This window comes from Meles meles, chromosome 10 (assembly GCF_922984935.1).
Source record: "Meles meles chromosome 10, mMelMel3.1 paternal haplotype, whole genome shotgun sequence".
In the NCBI taxonomy this organism is placed as follows: domain Eukaryota; kingdom Metazoa; phylum Chordata; class Mammalia; order Carnivora; family Mustelidae; genus Meles; species Meles meles.
Genome location: NC_060075.1, coordinates 15,398,081 through 15,423,425, shown reverse-complemented (window position 1 = coordinate 15,423,425; position 25,345 = coordinate 15,398,081). Strand labels below are relative to the sequence as shown.

General features: G+C 43.2%; 1 protein-coding gene across 1 annotated transcript in view; it reads right to left on the bottom strand.

Annotated features, from left to right (window-relative positions):
- Window positions 1-25,345, bottom strand: part of SVOPL (SVOP like) — a 67,375-nt gene that overhangs the window by 32,777 nt on the left and 9,253 nt on the right. Inside the window, exons 4-9 of the mRNA XM_046020243.1 lie at window positions 22,880-22,951; window positions 21,214-21,338; window positions 18,039-18,102; window positions 14,742-14,867; window positions 11,886-12,014; window positions 2,504-2,577 (exon numbers count right to left, since the gene is read on the bottom strand). Coding sequence (XP_045876199.1) covers window positions 2,504-2,577; window positions 11,886-12,014; window positions 14,742-14,867; window positions 18,039-18,102; window positions 21,214-21,338; window positions 22,880-22,951 — 590 coding nt within the window. The remainder of the gene's footprint in view (window positions 1-2,503; window positions 2,578-11,885; window positions 12,015-14,741; window positions 14,868-18,038; window positions 18,103-21,213; window positions 21,339-22,879; window positions 22,952-25,345) is intronic.

Below are 25,345 nucleotides of genomic sequence, written 5' to 3'. Positions count from 1 at the left end.
CAGCCAGGAGCAGCCCGGGAGTTTTTTTCCTTTATATCTACTTCTTGTCTTTTTTCTGTCTATTCTTTGGTAAATATTTGTATTGAGATAAAATTATAATAACATACAGAACATTGCATGTGTCAAGGTCAAGGAAAGAAATATCAGCCCCCCAGACATGCCCCTGGAGCCCCTCTCAGGTTCACAGAAGTGGTTTGGAAAGTCAGCTGTACACAACGTGTACAGGGACAGCCGGGGAAATCGCCAGCGCTGCGGGCATCAGCCAATACTAGTGAGATGATTGTTTGTCTGTTAATTACAGGAGTGGAATCATCTAAGAAAATGTCCTCAAGCAGTTGAGACTCTCAAAAAAGTATCTGGGGATGAAGGGTCATGGAGTCTGGGCTTGCTTCAAAGTGGCCCTGGAAAACAGCCGAGGCAACCGGGAGTGACTACCAGTGACGGTCCGTTATGGGGGACGGATCAGTCAGAGGTCATCATGGTATCCTCCACTTTAGTACGCGTTTGAAAATTTTCATAACAAAGTGTCAAAAAAAAATCCCAGTAGTTACAATACTTCCTCTTGTTATTAAAAAAGCTTTAGTTTGGGGCTCCTGGGTGGCTCAGGAGCAGAGCTCCTCTCTGCTCAGCGGGGGACCGCTGTTCCCCCTCCCACTGCTGCTCCCCCTGCTGTGCTCTCTCTCTCTCAAATAAATAAATAAAATCTTTTAAAAAGTACAGTAACTCTAGTTCAATTTCCAAATACTGAGAGTATTTTAAGATTATTATTTATTTATCTGACAGAGACAGAGAGATCACAAGTAGGCAGAGAGGCAGGCAGAGAGAGAGAGGAAGGGAAGCAGGCTCCCTGCCGAGCCAAGAACCCAATGCGGGGCTCATCCCAGGACCCTGAGATCATGACCTAAGCAAAGGCAGAGGCTTAACCCACTCAGCCACCCAGGTGCCCCTAAATATTGAGAGTATTTTTTAAAAATTAAAGTCTTGGGGCGCCTGGGTGGCTCAGTGGGTTAAGCCTCTGCCTTCAGCTCAGGTCATGATCTCAGGGTCCTGGGATCGAGCCCTGCATTGGGCTCTCTGCTCAGCGGGGAGCCTGCTTCCCTCTCTCACTCTGCCTGCTTCTCTGCCTGCTTGTGATCTCTGTCAAATAAATAAATACAATCTTTAAAAAAAATTAAAATTAAAGTCTTAAAAGGCAACATACCAGCCTATTAATAATGATTTTATCTGAGAAAGGTAGACACTTTCCTGAATTTAATCACTACAGATTAGTTTTGCCTGCTTTCTATCTTTATATAAATGGGATCACAGAATATGTATCTGTGTCTGGCTTCCTCTGCTCGTTAGGATGTTTGTAAGATTCAGCCATATTGAATGTAGATAACTAGTTTTCTCTTTCCTGTTATTGAAAAATATTTCTTTTTTTTTAAGTATTTCATTTTTATGAATGTAACACAGTGTATCCATTATACTGTGAATGGAGTGTGGCTGGTTTAGAGTTTGGGGTTGTTACAAATAAAATAATGCTAAGGACATTCGTGCAAATGTATTTTGGTAAACATATGTATGCATTTCTGTTGGATATAAAGCTACGAATAGAATTACTGAGCCATAGACTATGCATATTTTCAACTGTGATAAATACCTCTGAACCATTTTCCAAAGTGGTTTTACTTTGAACTCCAGTCAGCTGTGTGTTAGAGTTCCAGTTACTTAACATTCTTCCCAACACTTGCTATAGTTAATCTAATTGGATAGTTAATTGGCATAATTAATTTAATTTTAACCATTCCAGTGGATTTGTAATGGGTCTCGTTGGTTTTAATTTGCATTTCCCTGGTGATTTTAAGGTTGAGCATGTTTTCATACATTTATTTGATACAATTTTTGGTCAAGTGCCAGTTCAAGTCTCTTGCCTATTTTCCTACTGGTTTGGGTATCTTTTCTTGTTGGAAAAAATTATATATATAATTTTATATATATTTATAGTTGTGTATATATATATAAAATTTAATTGGGTGTGTATTTTAGAAATTTCTTCTCCTAGTTGGTGACCTTACCTTTCAGATTCTTCATGATCTCTCATGGCACAGAGTTCCTAATTTAATGCAGTAGGACTCTGTGTATCTTGTTTAGAAAATCTTTGTGTACTCAAGGTCACAGCTACAGAGAAGTGGGGCACAAAGGAAACCACCAGAGTCTATCGCATTGAATTCGATTATTGGTGACTTCAAAGGATCCCTTTCTGTCATGTGGCGAGGAAAAAGGCCAGACTACAAAAGGTTAGAAAGTGAGCTCATATGAAAAATAAAAATCTAGTCGTAGATACTTTCTTTCTCCTTTAAAAAAAAATGGTTTATTTATTGGTGAGTTGGTGGTGGTAGCAGAAAGATAAGACATTGCTCGAGTCAGCCTTGTGGTTTTACTCCCCACTGGCACTGAGTGGATTTACTTAAGTCAGCTCTGTGTTTATTGAAAAGTCATTTTGAAGTAATTACATTCTTACCATATGACCCAGATCTGTAATGTGGTCCGTAAATATTTAGCATCCAAGAGGTCTGCAAATCTTCCTCTTTTTTCCTGGGATGGTGAAAAGAGACAGGCAGATTAGGTTTAGCGGCTCACAGATTGGCAAAGCATTCTCTAGTATTTTAGAGAACAGAAAGTAAGAACAGTGTGGCAATGTAATGGGGCTCGCATGAGTGTAGCTCGCCTGGCCCACAGATCACTGTTTCTACTCGTCCATCTCGGCCAGTCAGTCTTTGCATGCTTTTTATTTTCACTGGCAAGGACCAGCCCATTGAAGTGAAGATTCTAACCCTTCCCCTCCTCCTCTTCTCACCAGTGCTGGTGAGCAGTGGGATGAAACACAGAAAACTGGAGGATATAAGAAAAGCATAACCGTGGGGCACCTGGGTGGCTCAGTGGTTAAGCCTCTGCCTTCGGCTCGGGTCATGGTCTCAGGGTCCTGGGATCGAGCCCCACATTGGGCTCTCTGCTCGGTGGGGAGCCTGCTTCCCCCTCTCTCTCTGCCTGCCACTCTGCCTACTTGTGATCTCTCTCTCTCTCTGTCAAATAAATAAAAATAAATTCTTAAAAAAAAAAGAACAGAAAAGCATAACCGTAAAACTGTTGGGAGATTCATTTAAACTTCACATTAAAATGAAAAGCTAGCATGGAAAACGAGCATGAGAGTTGTGTACAAAAAAGAACGGCTTACATTTGGAAAGAGGATGGAATCCCCGATTTCTTTTTGTGTCTTTAGGGTCATTGGCAAAGGCTCTTATCCATAGTCAGTGCTATAGCCAATATTTTGGAGAAAAATAAAGATGGATTATATATGATTGAGCAGTGATGGATTTTTATTTAAAGCTAGGAACATAAGGAAAAACTAAAGCTAAGAACACCGTGTGTGTGTGTGTGTGTGTGTGTGTGTGTGTGTGTGTGTGCGCGTGCGTGTAGGGGGTACTCAGTTGAAAACCAACTATTATTTTCTCCTAAATAGACTTGGAATTAAAGCCCCCCTTTAGACAGACCAGGAGTGTGATCCTAGGTGTCCTGGATTTTGTTGTCACACAAAGTTAAATTTGAAGAAACTTACTCCAGTGACAATTTTTTTTAAGTAATCTCTACACCCATGGTGGGGTTCAAATTTATAACCCCTAGCTCTACCAACTGAGCCAGCCACGTAACTTTGTTGATCCAATGACTTTTAGGCTCAGCTCGTAGAGATCACTGTAGGAAAAGCTGACTGTCCCCTTTCATCTGCTTTCCATATTGGGGCTCTGGTTAGACATCACTAGAACACCTCTGAAGTCATCCTAGCCTCCCATTCTCCAATATAGACTATATGACCAAGAGAGAGTAAGTGACTTACCCAGAGTCACAGAGCTGTTTGGAAGCAGAGCCAGCCTGGGTCAGGTCTCCTAAACACTAGTCCTGAGTCTTGCCCGACGTCCCTGACTGGCCCCCTAGAGTTTGGATTCCCCTCTCCAAGTGTACTAGAGATTCAGAATGCTGAGTCTGCAGTGAATCACAATGAGTCATAAATTATATTCAAAGAAATTATGTGGTCATGAACCTTTGACTACAATCCAAACTGGTGGACTCATTCACTCATCTATAGTGTGGCCCTTCCTTAGCTGGTCCCCAGAGCTTCTCATCACTGTGTGTGTGCAGTGAAGGTGCAGAGGCTGCTCTGGGCATCCCGTCTTGTCCAGCCTCCTCGGCATGACGTTCTCATGGCAATGACATGACCACACCCACTGCACATTCCTGCCTCTCTGGTCTTGGCTCACAGCACTCCGTCTCCTTCCTCCCCCGACGCTGCCTCTCCTCTGTGTTCAATTTACGCCTCAATTATCCCCTCGGAGAGGCTCTGCTGCCCTAGTGCTCATCTCTCTGCTCTGACCCCACGCCCTGCTGCCGGTGCCACTCACCCGGTTCTAACATCTGGCTGCTGTGTTAGTGATTCTTTGCTGTATGAGGCTCATCTCACTAACAGGCTGTAAGAAACTTGAAGGCAGGCTCCAAGGCTTGTAGCTCTGTATCCACAGGGCCCCCGCACAAGGGACAATCATAAAGGAGAAGCCATCAGATGGGCATGTGGATGGAAGCTGTAGGCTGCGGGCAAGGGAGGAAAGCAAGAAGAAGACAAAGCAGGAGAGAGGAGAAGGATGTAAGAGGGCGGGTAGAGGGTGAGGAACATGAAGACGGAGACTAGATGGGAGTGGAGGAGAGAAGGTTGTTGTTATCAGAATTGAGTCTCCCTGATTTAGGACAGTAACAATACTTTATTATATATTTTAAAGTTGTTAAGAGAGTCTCTCTTTTTTTTTTTCATTTTTTTATTTATTTTTTTCAGCGGACCAGTATTTATTGTTTTTGCACAACACCCAGTGCTCCATGCAATACGTTCTCACCACAAAAAAGGGAAAGAAATGGTAATTGTGTGATATGATGGAGGTGTTGACCGACTCTGTGGCAGTTGCCACTTTGCCGTATACAAGTGTATCAAGTCAACACACTGTGCACGTTAAACTGTTGTGTGTCGGTTACAACTTAATAAACCAGGAAGGGGAAAAAATGGAAGAACAGCCTCCCCCCCACAGGCAAGCCAGCCCTGGTGAGAACCTACAGCTTTTCTCAGTACTGCTGGTGTCCCTGTTTATGTCATTCCCCATCTCTCTGGGGATGCCTATTGCTCGGTTATATGTCCAGCATCTTTGTATTCTGTCAATCCTCCTCTTACCAAAATCTGCACTTAGCCACAGATCTAAGGAGGCAAAGACTGACGGATAAAGATTGTGGAAGACCTTCAATGTCAGGACAAGGGTTCTGGCCTTCACCCACAGTCAGGGACTGAGAGGGGCAACGTGGGGGAGGCACTGAAAGTCCCGAACAGAAGGGGTGGTATCGGTGCTTGAAGACACTTGTCTGACCGTGTTGTGCTGGATGACATCACAGGGCTTGGGGCAAGAGGTGGCAGCATGAAAGAAAGAGACTGGGGCGCCTGGGTGGCTCAGTAGGTTAAGCCTCTGCCTTTGGCTCAGGTCATGATCCCAGGGTCCTTGGATTGAGTCCCCATCGGGCTCTCTGCTTGGCAGGGAGCCTGCTTCCTCCTCTCTCTCTCTGCCTGCCTCTCTGTGTACTTGCAATCTCTCTGTCAAATAAATAAATAAAATCTTTTAAAAAAAGAAAGAAAGAGACTGGATGGAAAAGCCACTATTATCCAGGGGGACTGGCAGGCGATCGAGCTCGGTGGTGCAGAGGTTTCCAATGTCTCAAAGGGGATGCCACCGTGAGATGAGCCTTAGTGAACGCCTGTTTCAGGCTGCAATGTGAAATAAGCCAGACACCATACTGCGTAATTCCCCTTATAGGAAATAGAGAATAGGCAAACTCATAGAAACAGCAAGTAGAAGTTTCCAGGGATTGGGTGTGAATAGGAGTGAGGAGTTACTGCCTAAGAGAGTGTCTGTTCAGGATGATGACAAAATTCTGGAGGTATTTGATACCACTGAATTGTACACTTCAAAATGATGACACCAGCAATGGAACAATATCCATGCTCATGGATTAGGAGGACAAATATTGTTAAAATGTCTATATTATCCACAGCAATCTATAGATATCCCTACCAAATGTCAACATCATTTTTCAAAGAATTAGACAAATAATCCTAAAATTTGTATGGAACCACAAAAGACCCTGAATAGTCAAAGTGATCTTGAAAAAGAACAACACTGGAGGTATCACAATCCCCGATTTCAAGATACACTACAAAGTTGTAGTAGTCAATACAGTGTGGTGCTGGCAGCAAAAAATGGACACGTAGATCAACAGAACAGAATAGAGAGCCCAGAAATAAACTCCCAATTATACGGTCAATTAATCTTTGACAAAGGAAGCAAGAATATGCAATGGGACAAAGTCTTTCAACAAAGGCTGTTGGGGAAAATGAACAGCTACATGCAAAAGAATGAAACTGGACCACTTTCTTTCAGCATACACAAAAATAAGTTCAAAATGGATTAAAGACCTAAATGTGAGATAGGAGACCATAAAAACCATAGAAAAGAGCAAAAGAAGTAATTTCTGTGACATCAGCCATAGCAAGATTTTTCTAGATATGTCTCCTAAAATGAGGGAAACAAAAGCAAAAATAAATTACTGAGACCACACCAAAATAAAAAGGTTCTACACAGCAAAGGAAACAATCTCCAAAGATGACATCACTACTAGGTATTTACCCAAAGAATATGAAAACACTAGTTTGAAAAGATATAGCACCCCTATGTTTATTGCAGCATTATTCACAACAGCCCAATTATGGATGCAACCCTAGTATCCATCCATAGATGAATGGATAAAGAAGTGTTGGTGTAAATATGTGGTGGAGTATTACTCAGCCATAAAAAAGAGTGAAATCTTGCCATTTGCAACGACATAGAACTAGAGGGTGTAATGCTAAGTGAAAAAGTCAGTCAGAGAAAGACAAATACCATATCACTTCACCCAAATGTGACATTTAAGAAATAAAACAAAGGAACAAAGAAAAAAGAGACAAATTTTAAAAAAAACCAGACTCTTAACTATAGAGAACAAACTGATAGTTACTAGAGGGAAGTTGGGGGTAGGGGGTGGGTAAAATAGGCAAAGGAAAGTAAGAGTACACTTATCATGATGAGATATGAGTAAGTACAAAATTGTTGAATCACTATATTGTATACCTCTTAGTACTATAGCATTGTACACTAATTATACTGGAATTAAAATTTTTAAAAAACCACACCTGGAAAGATAAATTATAGTTGACCTTTGAACAACATGAGTTTGAACTGTGCAGGTCTACATAAATGTGGATATATATATATATATATATATATATATATATATATATATATATAAATACAGCACAGTTCTGCAAATGTATTTACTCTTCCTTAAGATTTTCTTAACATTTTCTGTTCTCTAGGTTATTTTATTATAAGAATACAGTATATAATACATGCTACATACAAAATATATGTTTTGTTTTGTTTAGAGAGAGAGAGGAGGAGAGAGGAAGAGAGGAAGAGGGACAGAGAAAATCTTAAGCAGGCTCCATGTCAAGCATGGAGCTCTATCTCATGATCCTGAGATCATGACCTGAGTCAAAATGATGAGTTGGTTTCTTAACCAACTGAGCCACCCAGGTGCTGCCCATACAAAATATATGTTAAACAACTATTTATGTTACCAGGAAGGCTTTTGGTCAATAGAAGGCTATTAATGAAGTTTTTGAGGAGTCAAAATTAACCCATGGATTTTCAGACACATGGGGAGTCGGTATCCCTAACCCCTGTGTTCTTCAAGAGTCAACTGTACTCACTTTAGAATCTTGGATTCCTCCCTTTTCTTTTCCAAGATCAGTTCTTGATTTGACAAAAGAAAGTACTATATATTGGCTAATTGGATGTAAATATTTTAAAAATTTAAAAATATATATAAATAAAATGCATAAAAATTAATAGTATTTGCCTACCTCATAGGGTTTTCCTTAAGCATCAAATTAAAAATGTACATTAAGGGGCACCTGGGTGGCTCAGTGGGTTAAGCTGCTGCCTTCGGCTCAGGTCATGATCTCAGGGTCCTGGGATCGAGTCCCACATCGGGCTCTCTGCTCAGCAGGGAGCCTGCTTCCCTCTCTCTCTCTCTGCCTGCCTCTCTATCTACTTATGATCTCTCTCTGTCAAATAAATAAATAAATAATTTTTTTTAAAAAAATGTACATAAAAAAAAAGGAGAACAAAAATGAAATAAAAAACATATAAGGAGAACTCTTCCCTCAGGAAATTCAGTCTTCCAATAAGAGTTTTTTGTCTTGGTTTTGGGTGTTTTTTTTTTTTAATGTTGTTGAGGAATATAAAAAGACTTGAAGATTGGGAACATAGTTTTATCAAAATAAAAATATTTAATATTATAAAGGTATCAATTCTCTTTAGGTACTAACTAATAATTTCAACACCATCCCAATTAAGCCCTTCTAGGCTTTAGGGGGAAATTAGGAGAAGAAGATATTTATAAAGTGACTTCAAAGTTGTTCTAGGAAAAATAGTAGTGTGAAAACAACTTGGAAAATTCTGAAAAAGAATTTTGACAAGGGGGACTTACCCTACTAGATATGGAAAATACTGTAATTAAAAGTGTCACATTGAACCAACAACTAACTTGTATCCTTTTCCCAACAACACGAAATGCCCTCTTTATTATATAATAAGTCCCCATATATACATGAATCTACAAATTTGTCATTAGAACACAATAGAGAATTCAAGAATAGACTCAAATATACAAAAGATGGATTATTCAGTAAAATATATAAGCACAACTGGTTAGCCATTTAGATATGACAAAGCTAGACCATGTTTCTTATATTCAATTAAACCCAGGTAGATCCAACATTTAAATAAAACATATGAAACCAAATTAGCCCAATAGAAGGGAAAAGGATACCAAAATGCTGTAAAAGTTAAGTTTGAAACCACTGAAAAAGACAAATCTAAATCTAAATAGGTACCTGCTTAGAAAATAATGTCTAATTAGGGAAACTTATGAACAACATGAAACAAAAACAGAAGACAAAAATAATCTGGAAGATGAGACTAGGGCAGATCAGAACACCTTCAAGGGCTTTGTATTGTTCAGACAGCAAATACAGATACAAATAAAGACATTGTGGGTACACATTTTCAATATTTAAGGGCTATAATATATTCTTATGTAACAATAATAATAATAATAATAATAATAATAATATATAATAAAAGAAAAAGAGTGAACAAATTCCAAACCAGTAGAAGAAAGCACAGGGAGAAGGGGGGAGAAAAGCAAACTGATTCATTCTAATAAAAGGTAGGGAAGGAGAAAATGAAAGAGATGGTTAAGAAGAAATATAAAATAAAATGGCAGAAATTAAGTCCAAATATGTGAGTAACCACAATAGATATAAATGGATCAAATCCATTACTAAAAGACATAGAATAGCAGACTGAGTGAAAAAAATAAAGATCAGCTATATATACACAAGAAATGATTTTAAAGCAAAGCAACAAAGAAAAGTTACAAGTGAAGGTCTGGAAAAAAGAGACATCAGGAAAGATGTTAACCTAACCTAACCTCTTATGTCAATATATGAACATATGAGAAAATAAAATTTAAGGCCCAAACCAGTACAAAATAACAACATAATAAGGTTAATCCATGAGACTAAGCCAATCATATGTTAGGAAGCAACAAGAGAGCCTCAAAATATATGAAGTAAACTGTCAGGACTATATGGAGGAAGGAACAAAACCATCATCTTATTGAAAAACTGTTAGCTCAGCCAGGAAAAATCTAGCACAAGTGTCAGAGATTTATATGGCATAATTAACAGTATATAACAAAACATATATACTCAATGAGAACACATGCTTTTTAAGCACACATGGAACATCAGTGAAAAGACAATGTAGAGAACAACAGAAAAATCTGCAATATTCCAAATAATTAAGAACATCCTCTGACCAAAATGAAATTAAATTAGAAACAAACAATAAAAAGGAGTGTTAATGGATAACTCACTGGTTAAAGAGAAACTCAGATCAGTTACCAAAGAGAAATAAAAATAAAATTACTCTGTAATAAAGCTTGCTAAATGCAGCTGAATACTTCATTAAAAATAAAAAACACTGACCATAAATGAGCTAAGTACTGAACTCAAGAAGCTAGAAAAACGTAAAAAGCTAAAGGAGAAAACAAAGAGTAGAAATTAATGAGACCACACACACACACACAAAATCAATAAAGAGAACAACAGCAAAAAGAGCCCTTGTTCTCTGAAGTGTTTTTTTAAAAGACTTTATTTATTTATTTGACAGACAGAGATCACAAGTAGGCAGAGAGGCAGGCAGAGAGAGGGGGAAGCAGGATCCCCACTGAGGAGAGAGCCTGATAATGCGGGGCTCCATCCCAGGACCCTGAGATCATGATCTGAGCCAAGGCAGAGGCTTAAGCCACTGAGCCACCCAGGCGCCCCGTTCTTTGAAGTTTATGCACAAACCTCCAGTAAGAGGACCAAGAAAAAAGAGAGAAGTCACAATACACAGCATGACAATGACAGATGGGACGTATGCAGCAGATTTTTGAGACTTCTAAGAGAACACTGGGAACAACCTTGTATCAACAAATTTGAAATTTGAAAACCTAGATGAGCTGGACAATTTTCTAAAATATATACATGACCAAAATGGACTCAATCAAAAGTCTTAAACAAAAGTGGACTCTAACCTTTACATAAATTAAATCATAGTTTTAAAAACTCCTCCATATAACACCCTCTTGTTATCCCCCACTGCTCCCCTCAAAATAAATATTTGGCATAAATGACTTTAGGGGCACGTTTCACCTCTATAACCATACTCCAGCCACAACCAAGAGATGAATTTCTATCTTATATAAAGTGTTGCCGAGCTGGCGGGACAGGTGAGGAAGGTACCACTGATGCCTGTGACTGACCCACCTATAGGTGCGTGGTCAGGGCTGGTGTAAGAGATGATTTCAGACTGACGTTAAGAGCCCTGGGCCCAGTAGAATGTAAATGCCAAATTGTGTCTTAAGAAATAAGTTAGGGACTCCTGGGTGGCTCAGTGGGTTAAGGCTCTGCCTTCGGCTCAGGTCCTAATCCCATGGTACTGGGATCGAGCCCCACACCAGGCTCCTTGCTCAGCGGGGAGCCTGCTTCTCCCTCTCCCTCTGCCTGTTGTTCCCCCAGCTTGTGCGCTCTGTCTCTGACAAATAAAATCTTCAAAAAAAAAAAAAAAAAAAGGGAGGGGGGGCACCTGGGTGGCTCAGTGGGTTAAAGCCTCTGCCTTCAGCTCGGGTCATGATCCCAGGGTCCTGGGATCGAGCCCCGCGTCGGGCTCTCTGCTCAGCAGGGAGCCTGCTTCCTCCTCTCTCTCTGCCTACTTGTGATCTCTGTTGGGTGAATGAATAAAAATCTTTAAAAAAAAAAAAAAAGGAAATCATTTAATGAGGTTTTCTAAATTTGAGATCACTTACGATTTACATCATTTATAAGACCAGTACAAGAAAATAAATTACAAAACAATCTCTCACCTGTAAACAAAGATGCCAAGTCACATGACTGGCTCTGCAAGGTAGATAATATTCCCATTTCGTTGATGAGGAAAGCTAAGGCAGGTAACTTGCTAGGGCCACTGGCTCTCCAAGGAGCTGTATTTAGTCCCAGTCCACTCTGCACTTCTCCCTCGTCCCTTTGGGGTGGGGCTAGAGAGCAAAGGTCCCCTCCCCTCTGCCCCCCTAGGACTGAGGGGATTTCTGGTGCGGGAGAACTGGGAACTTACCAGGATGGGCTCCACTAGCTTCCCCTCCGGCATGACCGAGCGGTTCATCTTGGCGATGTGCTGCAGAGTGGCAAGGGCAGCCTGAGTGTTCCCGGTGGAGACGTTGAAGCGAGCGGACTCGGGAATAAACTGGCACAGAAGGAAAGAGCATCAGAGTTCAAGGGCTGCGGACCCCGGGGGTTCCACGATTATTGCTGTGTAGTCACACGCCCCAGTTTCCGGAGACAGAGGAGCAGCAAGCTGCTGGTCTGGAACAAACAGGGTCACGTCCCCCTTACTGTAGTCCCGTCTTGATGATATCGCACCCATACTGAGCCCAGCCTACTCGTTACTACAAGGAAGTGCTACATCCACTGGGTAAACAGCTGCCCCAGGGCCGCTCTACTGCCCTGCCACCCCAGCCTCCCCCCAGGTACCCTGCGATCTCCCACATGCACCAGGCCACAGCATGACCATGACAGGGACCCAAGCGCCCACGATGGGAGGGAAGCACTCCTGACAAGCCAGACCCTCCACCACCGATCACTGAACGCTGTACTCAGACAGCACTACAGGCTGGGGCGCCTGGGCGGCTAAGTCAATTAAGTGACCGACTTTGGCTCAGGTCAAGATCTTGGGGTCCTGGGATCAGGCCCCATGTCAGGCTCCCAGCTCTGTGGGGTCTGTCTGTCCCTCTCCCTCTGCCCCTCCTTCCTGATCATGCTCTCACATTCTCTCAAATACATAAATAAATATAAATACATACACACCTAACTAACAATACAGGCCTCCACGGAGGCTGGGACCTTGAGAATCACCTTGAACCACTCCCTGCCCTTCATGCCTCGCAACCGATGGAGGTGGGCAGGTTCTTCCTCAGAAAAGTACCTCCCGCAGCGGCACCTGCTCGCCATCCCGTGCCCAGCAGCCCCTCATCTCCCACTGGGATGACCCTGACCGCTCCCCTGGCTTTCCGTGCACCCAGGCTCCATGCAGCCGCAGACCAGCTTCGTAGCACACAGCCAGCACCCCCTGCCTTGAAGGCCCCTCATCTGGACACGGGCCTGTTCCCGACCCCCAGCCCCCACCCCCCACCAGCACCCTTCTTCCAGCCCACCTGCTCTCCCCCAAAGATTCTGCATTTCACACCTTCGTGGTTTGGCTGACGCCTGAGCTCTGCCCACAAGCCCTTGCCCCACTCTCCAGCCCTCCTGATGCAGGCTGTTCCATCCCCCACAATTCAAATTCAACAGCATGGCCCCACTAAAACAAATCGCTCCCTCCCCTGAGCACCCACAGGACAAACGCTGCGACCGCGCTTACAGAGTGCCACGGTACCATCACCCTTTGCATTCGTATCTATCTCTCACCCACGGGCAGGCGCTCCTTGATGGCAAGAACCGTACCCTATGCATACTCTTAGCCTTGGAACCTCATGCGGAGCCTGGTATATACTCGGTGTGAGAGTCATCAATCCAAAGACAAGATCAATATTCAATGTAATAATGTTTATAAAGGTAATAACATAGCTGCGTGGCTCACACACGTTGAACACTGTTCGTGTTCCAGGTTCACGAAGAGAGTCGTGTGCATTACCTTGTTTAATCTTCCGCACGGCCCTAGGAGATATGCCCTATTCGTGGAGTGGAACCCCTCGCCCAGGCGAATGGGGCCAAGACAGTCTGTTTCTAACTGCACCAGCCAAGGCAGGCAAGCTACTCACAGGAGGGCCTGGGCCCACTAAGCCCCTGGAACCAGGCACCTGCTGCTCTGGGTAGGACATCAAGCAACAGTTCACTGCAGAGAAGACCCGGGCCAATGGGCTCAACCAGAAAAAAATGGACAGGGCTCTGGGATCAGGTTTTGGGAGAAAGAGTTGAAGGTCATGGTGTTGCTTTGTTCAAAGAGGGAAAGCTCTGATCGGGCTAGATTTCTTAACCGTTTGGAGGGATATCATGTAGAAGCTAGACCTCTGGATTTTCAGAGAGAACTATTAAGACTGCAGGTAAATTCATGAGGAGGCAGGGTCCCCTCCGCATCAGAAAGGACCTCCTAAGAACTAGGTCTGCCGGGGCGCCTGGGTGGCTCAGTGGATTAAGCCGCTGCCTTCGGCTCAGGTCATGATCTCAGGGTCCTGGGATCGAGTCCCGCATCCCGCTCTCTGCTCTGCAGGGAGACTGCTTCCTCCTCTCTCTCTGCCTGCCTCTCTGCCTGCTTGTGATCTCTCTCTCTGTCAAATAAATAAATAAAATCTTTAAAAAACAAAAAAACAAAAAACAAAAAACTAGGTCTGCCTGCGGATGGACATAGAATGTCGTCTATAAAGTCTTGAGTCTGAAAGTGTCCAAAGCCCAGAGTGTTCTGGATGTGTGCTTCTGGTTGGGGTACGAAATAAACGTCCTCCAAGGACACTTCTGACATATGAAATTCTCTGATTCTGTAGTGTTAGATCACACACACACACACACACACACACACACACGCACACACATCACATCCCAGTTCACTGCGGTACCAGCCCCGTCTTTGAACGATGAGGGTAATCCTACCGGAACCTAAGGAAGAGGTTGATTCTGTGGATCAGAGGGAGAGCAGAAGGACAAAACAGCTGGCCTGTAGTGGCCTGAGAATGTGTGTCACGCATCAGACTCCAACCACCAAAAGTTAGAGAAGGGTCAGCCCAAGTGGGGTGTCGCTGTCAGATGAAACTTCCGGCAATAAATGATCCGAGGCAGGCTAACGGAGGGGAGGGATGAAGTGGATTGAGACAGTCTTGAGTGAAGGAAAGAGGCAGAAGTGAGGCTGATACTTGTAGGGCGAAAAGACCCCTGGGCCAACTGGAGGAGAGGACCAGAGGGAGCCCATGAACGTCCTCACCTTGAAGGCCAAGATGAGGATGATGCCTGGAATGGAGGCAATGCGAATCAGCCAGCGCCACCCGATGGTGGGGATGACCACGGAGGCCAGGCCGATGATAAGCAGGGAGCCAGCCAGCCAGAAAACCTGGGGAGAGGATGAGAGGTTACAATTCCTCCTATCAGGGCATTTGCCTGGCTCCTTGGTGGAGCGGGTGACTCTTGATCTGGGGTTGTAAGTTCGAGCCCCATGTTGGGTATAATAATTTCTTGAAAATTATTCACAACTCCCTTGTCAAGTGTGCTCAACCCTGCCTCTCTCAGGAGCATTTCAGTATAAGAGGATGAGGTGAAAGAGGGTCTTTAAGGAGCCCAGGTCCGGGTTCTACTCCCAGCACCAGCTCCAGGACCTGGATGAACAGGGAACATCGCCTCACTTCTCCACAGCTCAGTTTGCTTGTCTATAAATGGAAGGCTCAGCTATACAAGGGGTCAGTACGATCACCACAGTTTGAAAAATTGGAGACATTGACATGTTTCCCTATTGAATAAATAAAAGATTAACTGGTTCATAACTCAAAAGGCACAAAAGAAGACACTGAAAATACTCTCTTCCTCTCCTGCTTCTTTCCCTTCCAGTTCTCTTCTTAGAAGAAACCAGTATTATCAATTTCTTGGGTCCTTCCAAAGCTGTTCAAAGCATATATAAGCTAATAAGGATATATCTCATTCTCTTGTTTCACAAATGGTATCATAGTATAAGTATTGCTTTTTGTACTGAAAAATGTATCTTGAATATCACTGTATATCAACAAACAACATGGCAGCCCATTACGGCTGGGCCCGTTGGGTGTGGGAATTGGAATGATCCCAAGTGTTAGCCTAAGCATTCTCTCCCCACTGGGAGATGACAACTCCATTCCACCTCACAGAAATGGAGAGAAGACAATAGAATAAAAGACCCTTCGTAGGCGACTGAGTAAGGGATGACAAAGGGGTGACTATTTTATCATTAAAGATTTCAATTGCAAAAACTGAACAGGATTATTTCAGAAAGCACTAAGGGCTATGAAAAAAGAGTAATGTCATGGGGCGTGATCCGGGACGCGCCTTCTGAAGAGGCAACAACTAAGAAGACTAGCAGTAAGCCGTTGTGGTCGACCAGCTAGCAGGTGACAGGTCACCGACGAGAATTTTAGTAGGGAGGGCGTCTAAGTGGCTCAGTGGGTTAAGCGTCTGCCTTCAGCTCAGGTCGTGATCCCAGGGTTCTGGGATCGAGTCCCCCATTGGGCTCCCTTCTTCTCCCCTAGCCTGTTGCTCTCTTTCTCTCTGACAAATAAATAAATAAAATCTTTTAAAAAATAGTTTAGTAGGGAAGTGGCAAAAACATTTTATAACTGGTGATTTGGCACAGATAGTAGAGGTAAAAGTGACAGGGTCTGCTGACGGGCACTGCAGTTGGGGGTCCGTCAGTGAGAGACGAAGCAGCAGGACTTGGTAAGGATTGAACGGGGTGATGGCACGGGAGGGGTCCGGGACGGCTCTTGAGTTTGTGGCCCAGATGACCGAGGGGACCATGTTTACTACTAGCTGAGACTGGAAATGTGGAAATAAGACATTTCAGGGGAAAATGAACAGATGAATTCTATCCGTGTTGTATTTCTGAAGCGATAGTCCAGGGACTCTCCAGTAGGCTATTGGCTCTATCCGCATCTGAAACTCAAGGGGATGCTCTTGGTTGTAGGTAAAGATATTGGGGGGGGGGGATTACAGATATAGGTAACTAAAACCACTGGAGTTAATTAGATGATCCAAGGAGAGGAGGAAAATGAGACTAACGAGGAGAAGACACAACCAGGAAGCATGCCATGGAGTTCATGGCAAGTAGAAGAGAAAATGTCCACAGATGAGCTTGAGGAGGACCACGCCCGTGAAGTGCTGTTAAGGATAAAATCTGAATAGGTCAAGCAGAGAAAGACAATTATCATATGGTTTCACTCATATGTATAACATAAGGAATGCATGGGGGACCACAGGGGAAGGGAGGGAAAACCGAAGACGGGGGCAGAATCAGAGAGGGAGATGAACCATGAGAGACCGTGGACTCCGGGAAACAAACTGCGGGTTTCGGAGGGGAGAGGGTGGAGGGATAATTTAGTCAGATGATGGGTATTAAGGAGGGCACGTGTTGTGATGAGCACTGGGTGTTATAAGCAACTAATGAATCTTCAACACTACATCAAAAACTAATGAGGGGCACCTGGGTGGCTCAGTGGTTAAAGTCTCTGCTTTCGGCTCAGGTTGTGGTCTCGGGGTCCTGGAATCAAGTCCCGTGTCGGGCTCCCTGCTCAGCAAGGAGCCTGCTTCCTCCTCTCTCTCTGCCTGCCTCTCTGCCTACTTGTGATCTCTCTCTGTCAAATGAAAAAATAAAATCTTAAAAAAAAAACTAATGATGTACTATATGGTGGCTAGCAGAACATAATAAAAAAAATAAAGTCAAATAAAATAACACAAATGCAAATTGGTGCAAAAAGAAGGATAAAACCCAATGCTAGGTATTAAAAGTGTCTGCATCTGTCTATCTTAACAAAGATCAGAAAAGCAGGAGAAATGTAAAGAGTTAGCATGCAGTGTTTGTTATGTTCTTTGGCATTTTCTGTTGCCTTCATTGAGTATTGGAAAATTTTTAATTAAATCTTAAAGTATTCTCCTACTGCTTTCAGTGGGAAGAGCTTTCTTTTTGGTGGGCCCCTGAAGGTCAGGGCTTTTGGACACTGATGACATCAGAGACATCAAGGACACCTAGATTGACTGACACAGCTTCTGATGCAAAACCTCTCCTTGGTGGCCAGCTGGGCCTGTGGCAGGCTCGGGAACATTCCAATTTCCTGGATAAATGATTCAGCTGGATAAGGCACTTAGGGCATGTCCCCACAAGCATGGGCCAGTTGTGGCCCCGAAGACACTAGAAATCCTGCAGGAGAGATAGGCTGTCCTAAAGAGGGGTAATAGGTATGTCCTCCTACTGAAGACTCGGGGGAGGGGGGAGAGAAAGTCCATCCCAGTGCATGCCTGAGCTTCCATCATTCCACTGAGACCAGCCACCGGAATGTTTCCTGGAAGAGGCTACTGTGTTCTAAATGCTACTGTTGGGTGACAAAAGTTCTGGCTGAGGACACCTTGAAATGGGACCCCTGGCATCCAGCCTGCCCAGTGCTGGGAAGTGTGCTAACCCGACAGTCAACCAGCCAGAAGCAAAACCAAGGGTATCACATCCTCTAGGATCAGAAGCCCAAGCAGAATTCCTATTTTATCTTACCTGAGACAACGGGAGCATGTAGCCTCGATATTTTGTAGGCAAAAACTCAGTCTTTATGATTAGCCTAAACAGGAAGGGAGGGGGAACAGAATAATTTTATTTTTATCAAAGAAAATGACTTGAAAAATCATAACTTTTCTTGTCACAGGATAGGATATTTTTAGGATAAAAAAATGAAAAAACATAGACTTCATCATTGTGAAATAAATATATATATACACCACTCTCAGCTCCTGGTTCCTGCTGATATTTGGTCTTTGACCCCATTGTCTGACATAGAACACCTAGAATCCTTGGGCTTCCTGGTCCAAAGGAGCATCCTTTGTTCTCATGAGATGGCTCTTGGTGAGTGCCTAGATGGGGCCTCATCTTAAAAGACCAAACCAGGATTAGAATCTTGAAATGTCCAGCCCTGTCCCCCATAGAGGAGAGGGACTGGAAAATGATTTGATGCCCCCATGTCTCATGCCTCCATGATGAGGCCTCCATAGAAAGCTCAAACATGCAAGGTTCGGCAAGCTTCCAGGCTGGCGAGCCCATCTGTGCGCTGGGAGGGTGGTGCGCCACAGAAGCCATAGAAACAGTAGCTCTTGCTCTCAGGACCCTTCCAGACCCTGCCCTGTGTATCTCTCGTCACCAGGCCGTTCACCTGTTTCCTCTAAAATCTCCTTTGTACTACACCTGCAGCCATAGGTAGACTGTTTGCCTGGGTCCTGGTTGCTGCTCCGGCCATTGATTGAGTCCACAGAAGGATCTGGGGCAACTTGCATTTGTAACAAGTCAGGTAGAAGGTGTGCATAAGCTGGGGATCCACCGCTTGTGACCGGTGTCTGAGGTGGGCAATAGCCTCGTGGGACTGAGCCGAAACCTGGGGGTGGGGGAGGGGTCTGAGCAAACTCCCGTTAGGAAGAATTGAACTAATCTGTAGAACAACCAGCTGGTGTTAGAGAATTGACCAGTGTGTAAATAACCCGCACATTTAGTGTCGGGAGTGAAGATCTGTCGGAGCACCTGGGTGGCTCGGTCGGTTAAGTGACCGACTCTTGATTTCAGCTCAGGTCATGATCTCAGGGTCGTCAGATGGAACCTCACACGGGGCTCCAAGAAGAGCCTGCTTAAAATTCTCCCACTCCCTCTGCCTCCTCCCCAAACCCCTGCTGGCATGCGATTTCTCTCTCTCTCTCTCTTTTTTTAAGATTTTATTTATTTATTTGACAGAGAGAGAGAGAGAGATCACAAGTAGGCAGAGAGAGAGAGAGGGAAGCAAGCTCTCTGCTGAGCAGAGAGTCCGATGCAGGGCTCGATCCCTGGACCCTGGAATCATGACCTGAGCCGAAGGCAGAGGCTTTAACCCACTGAGCCACCCAGGTGCCCCCAATTTCTCTCTCTTAAGGAAAAAAAAAAAAGTGAAGCTTTGTCACAAGTACTGAGTGTGAGTGTGTAAAGGAAAACAGAAGTTTTTCCTAAACAATTGTGTTTTGCTGTATGATTGTGAACAGCTAAAATCCACATACGAGAATAAGAAGCTTACAATTGCCCTTCTGTTTACATGCTTCTTCTCAAAGTTATTTTCAACCTTCTACCATTTAAGAGATAGGAGCCTTATTCCCCGCCCCCCAAAAATTGAAAAGTGTTTTTGCCAAACCCTTTCTAAAACATACTTGGGAAATTCAAATACACCTGAAAGGAAGTGAATCGATGCCAGAGCGAATGGCGGCAGTCCAAGCACAGGCTTCTAATTAATTTTGTGAAGAGACAAATAAATAGAATCATACTCCCTTCCGTTTTCTAATTGCTCTTCCCTGTTGCAATTATTAGCCAGGGTTTGGGCTTTCTTAACATACTTATCGGGCTGGTTCCTGAGGGATGTTGCAAATGTCAAGCTAACTTCTACTCCTGCAGGGCTCCAAAGCTCAGAGCAGGCTTAATTGATGCCCCAGGGAGGGACAGTCTTTCCGCAACACATTAAGGTAATGATTGGGTGCTTTGATATCTCCTAATACATCCTAAGGGTAACCTGCTCCACGGCACCCAGGAGAGAGTAGGCTGAGGGCTCTGTGAATCTAAGGGAGGCTCCAGAGCTGCTGACCACTCAGCGGACACCTCTCCAGGCACAAGACATTGTGCACTTATCCTAGGGCAGAGAAGGACCTGCAGCCACCATCTCTCTCAGCGGCCTCCCCCTGCTTTGCAAATGGACTTAGACACAGTCTTCGGTCACAGGGCAATGGCATTTTATTTTATTTATTTATTTATTTATTTATTTATTTTTAAGATTTTATTTATTTATTTGACAGAGATCACAAGTAGGCAGAGAGGGAGGCAGAGAGAGAGGAGGAAGCAGGCTCCCTGCCAAGCAGAGAGCCCGATGCGGGACTCCATCCCAGGACCCTGAGGTCATGACCTGAGCCAAAGACAGAGGCTTTAACCCACTGAGCCACCCAGGAGCCCCGGCAATGGCATTTTAAAATGGCTACTCCTTGGGCACCTGGGTGGCTTAGCCAGTTCAAGGTCATAACCCCACTGTAATGGGATCAAGTCCCGCATGGGGCTCTGTCCTCAGTGGGGACTCTGATTCTCCCTCGTCCTCCTGCTCATGCTTGCTCTTTCTCTCTCTCTCAAATAAATAAATAAAATCTTTAAAAACAAATAAATTAATGATATGGTTACTCCTCAATGTTAAAGGTCGTTCTGGTCAAACAACTCTTCCAACACATTCTCAAGCAATGAAAAGACCATGTTACCTGCCTCCTATGGTACTTTTGCTTGGCATTTAGTCTAACAAAATAAAGATCAGCCTTAGGGACAAAAAAAATTTAAACACATCCACCTCTAGTGCCCTGTGCTAGCCTCACCATCAAACATCATTTTGTTTTGTTTTGGTTTGGTTTTTGGTTTTTTGGGTTTTTTTTAAATTTTTAAATTTTTTTAATTAACATATAATGTATTATTAGCCCCAGGTCATTTTGATGAGCAAATAGCTCCTAGTGGAATTAGCAGCCATCACTTCAAGAAAAATTAAAAAAAAATAAAGAGCTTAAAAATAATTAGCACAAGTCAAGTCTTATACGTTTACAGCTCTTCGGTGCTATTGGCCCATGAACCACCACGTCTGTGTAAGTAACTGGGAGTGTACGCATTTCTCTCTCAAGCCTCCTCTCGGTGAGGTCTTTACCCTTGTGCATGGCCAGACACGCCACAGCCCACCATCGTCCGCAGGAAGACAAACCAGATGTACGACGGAGAGAAAGAGGTCAGCAAGGAGAAGTAGGCTCCCCACAGGAACGAGATGAGCAAAATCTAAAGCAACCAAAGGAGACGTATTAGTGGGACCTGCCTCTCTGGAAGAAACTACCTTTTGAAGGCGATTTTTACTTTCCATCCGGAGGTTTGCTTCTCAGAGGGGCTAATTCTACAGGGAGCTCACCGATCTCTCACGATCATCAAATAACACAGTCCGCACCGCTGTGCTGCCTGAAAGCCCAGACGTTCCAAATTTCGACTGTCCTTCAACTGCCCCACTGCATCCACCCTAACAGGCGACAGGCGCCCAAACTTGTAAATCAGGATGAAAAAAACCTGCCCTCATTAGGAGCACAGGGAAGTGCTGTGTTGGGATGGGGACGGGGAGAAAATTTAAGGTATTTGCTTTTCCCCTAATTATAAGACTAATACAAATTCACAGTAGAGAATATGGAAGAAAAAGAGAAAAACAAAAATATTTCTATCTTGCTTGATTTCCCAACCCCCCAGAAAAGACTTGTTAACATACTTTTATCCTATTTTCCTTGTTTGAAAGGGAAAATATATTTTTCCTGGCTGTAAAATATTCCAGTGGAAGGAGGTACTGTAGTGCAGGCAATATTACACATAAGCCCTTCCCCTGTGGTTGAATGATGAGGTTTTCTCACAGTTAGAGTTAGCTGTGGCAATGTACATAATCTCTGTGGTTCTCTGATGCTTTAATCGGGCTAGATTCCTGGAATGAAAATGATCAGACTAGGAGAATGGGTATTCTCAAGGTTCTTGATTCATCCTGCCACACCAACCGTCAGGAAAACTGGACCAATACAACGTGAAGGTGTCTCCACCCTTGTAGCCTTCTCCGAAAAGAGAACAAATCCTTATGGATTTGATACCCCAAAATTCATACCTTCTAATATTTTCCTTTCGATTGCTCCCACAATCAAGTGTTTTTCAAGAAATGTTGACCATTTTTACTTTTGTGTAAAAATGTCTTCTTGTGCTTTGTACATTTTTTTGGACATACTTGTGTTTTCAGTATGAAATTTACAAATGTCTATGATAGTTACTTCATGTACTTCAAAACATACAGCCAATGCTGTAATCATTTTCCTCTGGGGCTTGTCCCCTTGTGCGTACGCTTAAGGAGGTCTTCCCTACCAGAAACGAGACAAGGGGGAAAAGAAAAAAAAGAGCGAGACCTAGGCTTCTAATCAGAAGACATAGGTTTTGATCTTCCTGTTTAATCTTAATAGATACGTGACCTTGAGCAAGCGGCTGAGTTTCAAAGCGATACCAAAGTTAACTAATGTGAAGCTGCTTATGTTTCTATGTGTCAGTCTCTACATTCTAAGATTTTCTAACCATGCACACCCATCAGTTCCATTCCCGGATGACAGGGACCAGGTAGGAGGACAGGTATGCCAGGAAAAGACAAGAAAACATGAAGACAAGCCTGGCATCGGGGCACATGGTGTCAGAGAAGGACATTTCCACCCGTTCTGTCTGTTACAGACAGAGAAATGTCCACTAAAGAGAACCAGTGGTGACGTCATCACAAAAGAAAAATCCCACGTCATTCTTCAAGGCCAACCTACCTTCCAGCGGCCGTATCTGTCAGCCAGGAGGCCAAAGAGGATGCTGAACACCATGTAGCCAAAAAACACCATCTGGAGGTGGAGTGAGAAAAAAATTATCCTGTAGGCAGGCTTTCTAGAATACGCTGATAAGCTGCATTTCCCATTCATTCATCTTCATGAAAAGTCGACTGGAAAGCGGGGAGGGGCGGAAGCTGGAGAGCAGGTTTACACAAAGCTCTCCCGCCTCTGTTTCCCAGGGTCAGGGCTTCAGAGGCTGATGCTTCCCATCGATGCCCACCCCACACCTGGAGACGCTGCCCCCCAGTAGAAACAGGGATCAGAGGAACAGGTAGCTGTTTTCCCTCTGATCCAAGATGATGGCCCTGGTCTCGATCTACTTGGATGTATAATTGTGCATTTCCATTTTAAGAATTTAAAAAAAAAAAAGCTCTATTCATTCATGTCCTGCCTGATCCCACTTCTAGAAGCAATTTTCCTTAATGTTTTTACAGGTAAGCATAAACTTTAAATAAACACACAAGCCAATCATCCATTCAGAAACACGCTTCAAAACTAATATAAGTCCATTTCTTTTCCATCCTTGTTCTCACAATGGATTATCCTACGCTGATAAAATTCAAGAACCTGTGTATGATACCAGCATTTTAACTCAGTCTGAGCTGTGATCTGCTGTCTGTGCCTTCGGGCTACTTATTTTTTTCTTTCAAGCAGTTCCAAGCTTCACTTGCTTTCCTTTCTAGTAAGATCTCTGACTGATTGACTCTAGGGTAATCAAAGGAAAGATGTTAGCTTGCATTTCTAAGACTTTTTCAATAAGAGAACTGGTTCTCTCTGCGCTTGCTTTGCTTTCTCTTTTTTTCCCCCTTCCTTACTCTTCATAAGGAAGACTCAAACGTATTTCTTCCACAGGGAACCATAAGAACAAGAAAAAAAAAAAAATCACATCTATTCTTGAACAACAAAGCCATGCTTTTCTTCTGCACTGTGCTTTCCAGGAGAAGGGGAGGGGGAAAGAAGCCAGTGCTTTCTAAATGCCAGTCTTGGGACAGATGCTGACCAATCATGAAATCTAATCAGTGCTGAGAAAAACAGTAAAAATAAGGTCAATGTGATACGTTTTGAATAAGTCTAAATTTATTAAATATTAAGAGCTCTTGTTATTCTGGAATAATTTTCTTTCTGATTGTTAATATGAACACGCCCCCCCCCCCCTTTTGAGAGATGATGGTAGTCAGTGGCAAGATTTTTTACCTCTTTCTTGTCTTCTAATGGCTTTAATTATCATATATATGCACATATATATATATTTTTTTTAATGTCAAACCTATGTCAGCCACTCAATTAAAAAAAAATCATTTCAGGGCACCTGGATGGCTCAGTGGATTAAGCGTCTACCTTCCACTCAGATCATGATCCCAGGGTCCTGGGATCGAGTGCCACATTAAGTTCCATGTTCCACAGGGAGTCTGCTTCTCCCTCAGCCCCTCCACCCGTGCCCCCCACTTGTGTTCCCTTTCAAATGAATAAATAAAAATCTTTTTAAATTTTTTAAAAATCATATCAGTGTGGGTTTTGATTTGAATCTCCTGATGGCTAATGATGATGAACATTTTTTCATGTGTCTGTTAGCCATTTGTATGCCTTCTTTGGATAAGTATCTCTTTCATGTCTTCTGCCCATTTCTTGACATGATTATCTGTTTTGTGTGTGTTGAGTTTGAGGCATTCTTTATAGATCTTGGATATCAGCCCTTTGTCTGAAGTATCATTTGGGAGTATCTTCTCCCAGTCCGTGGGTTGCTTCTTTGTTTTATTGACTGTTTCCTTTGCTTGCAGAAGCTTTTGATCTTGATGAAGTCCCAAAAGTTCATTTTTGCTTTTGTTTCCTTTGCCTTTGGAGACATGTCTTGAAAGAAGTTCCTGTGGCCGATGTCGAAGAGGTTATTGCCTATGTTCTCCTCTAGGATTTTGATAGATTCCTGCCTCATGTTGAGTTCTTTTATCCATTTTGAGTTTATCTTTGTATATAGTGTAAGAGAATGGTTGAGTTTCATTTTTCTATACATAGCTGTCCAATTTTCCCAGCATCATTTATTGAAGAGACTGACTTTTTTCCACTGAATATTTTTTCCTGCTTTGTCAAAGATTATTTGACCATAGAGTTGAGGGTCCATATCTGGGCTCTCTACTCTGTTCCACTGGTCTCTGTGTCTGTTTTTGTGCCAGTACCATGTTGTCTTGGTGATCACAGCTTTGTAGTAAAGCTTGAAATCAGGCAACGTGATGCCCCCAGTTTTGCTTTTCTTTTTCAACATTTCCTTAGCAATTCGGGGTCTCTTCTGGTTCCATACCAATTTTAGGATTGTTTGTTCCAGCTCTTTGAAAAATGCTGGTGGAATCTTGATTGGGATGGCATTGAAAGTATAGATTGCTCTAGGCAGTATAAACATTTTAACAATGTTTA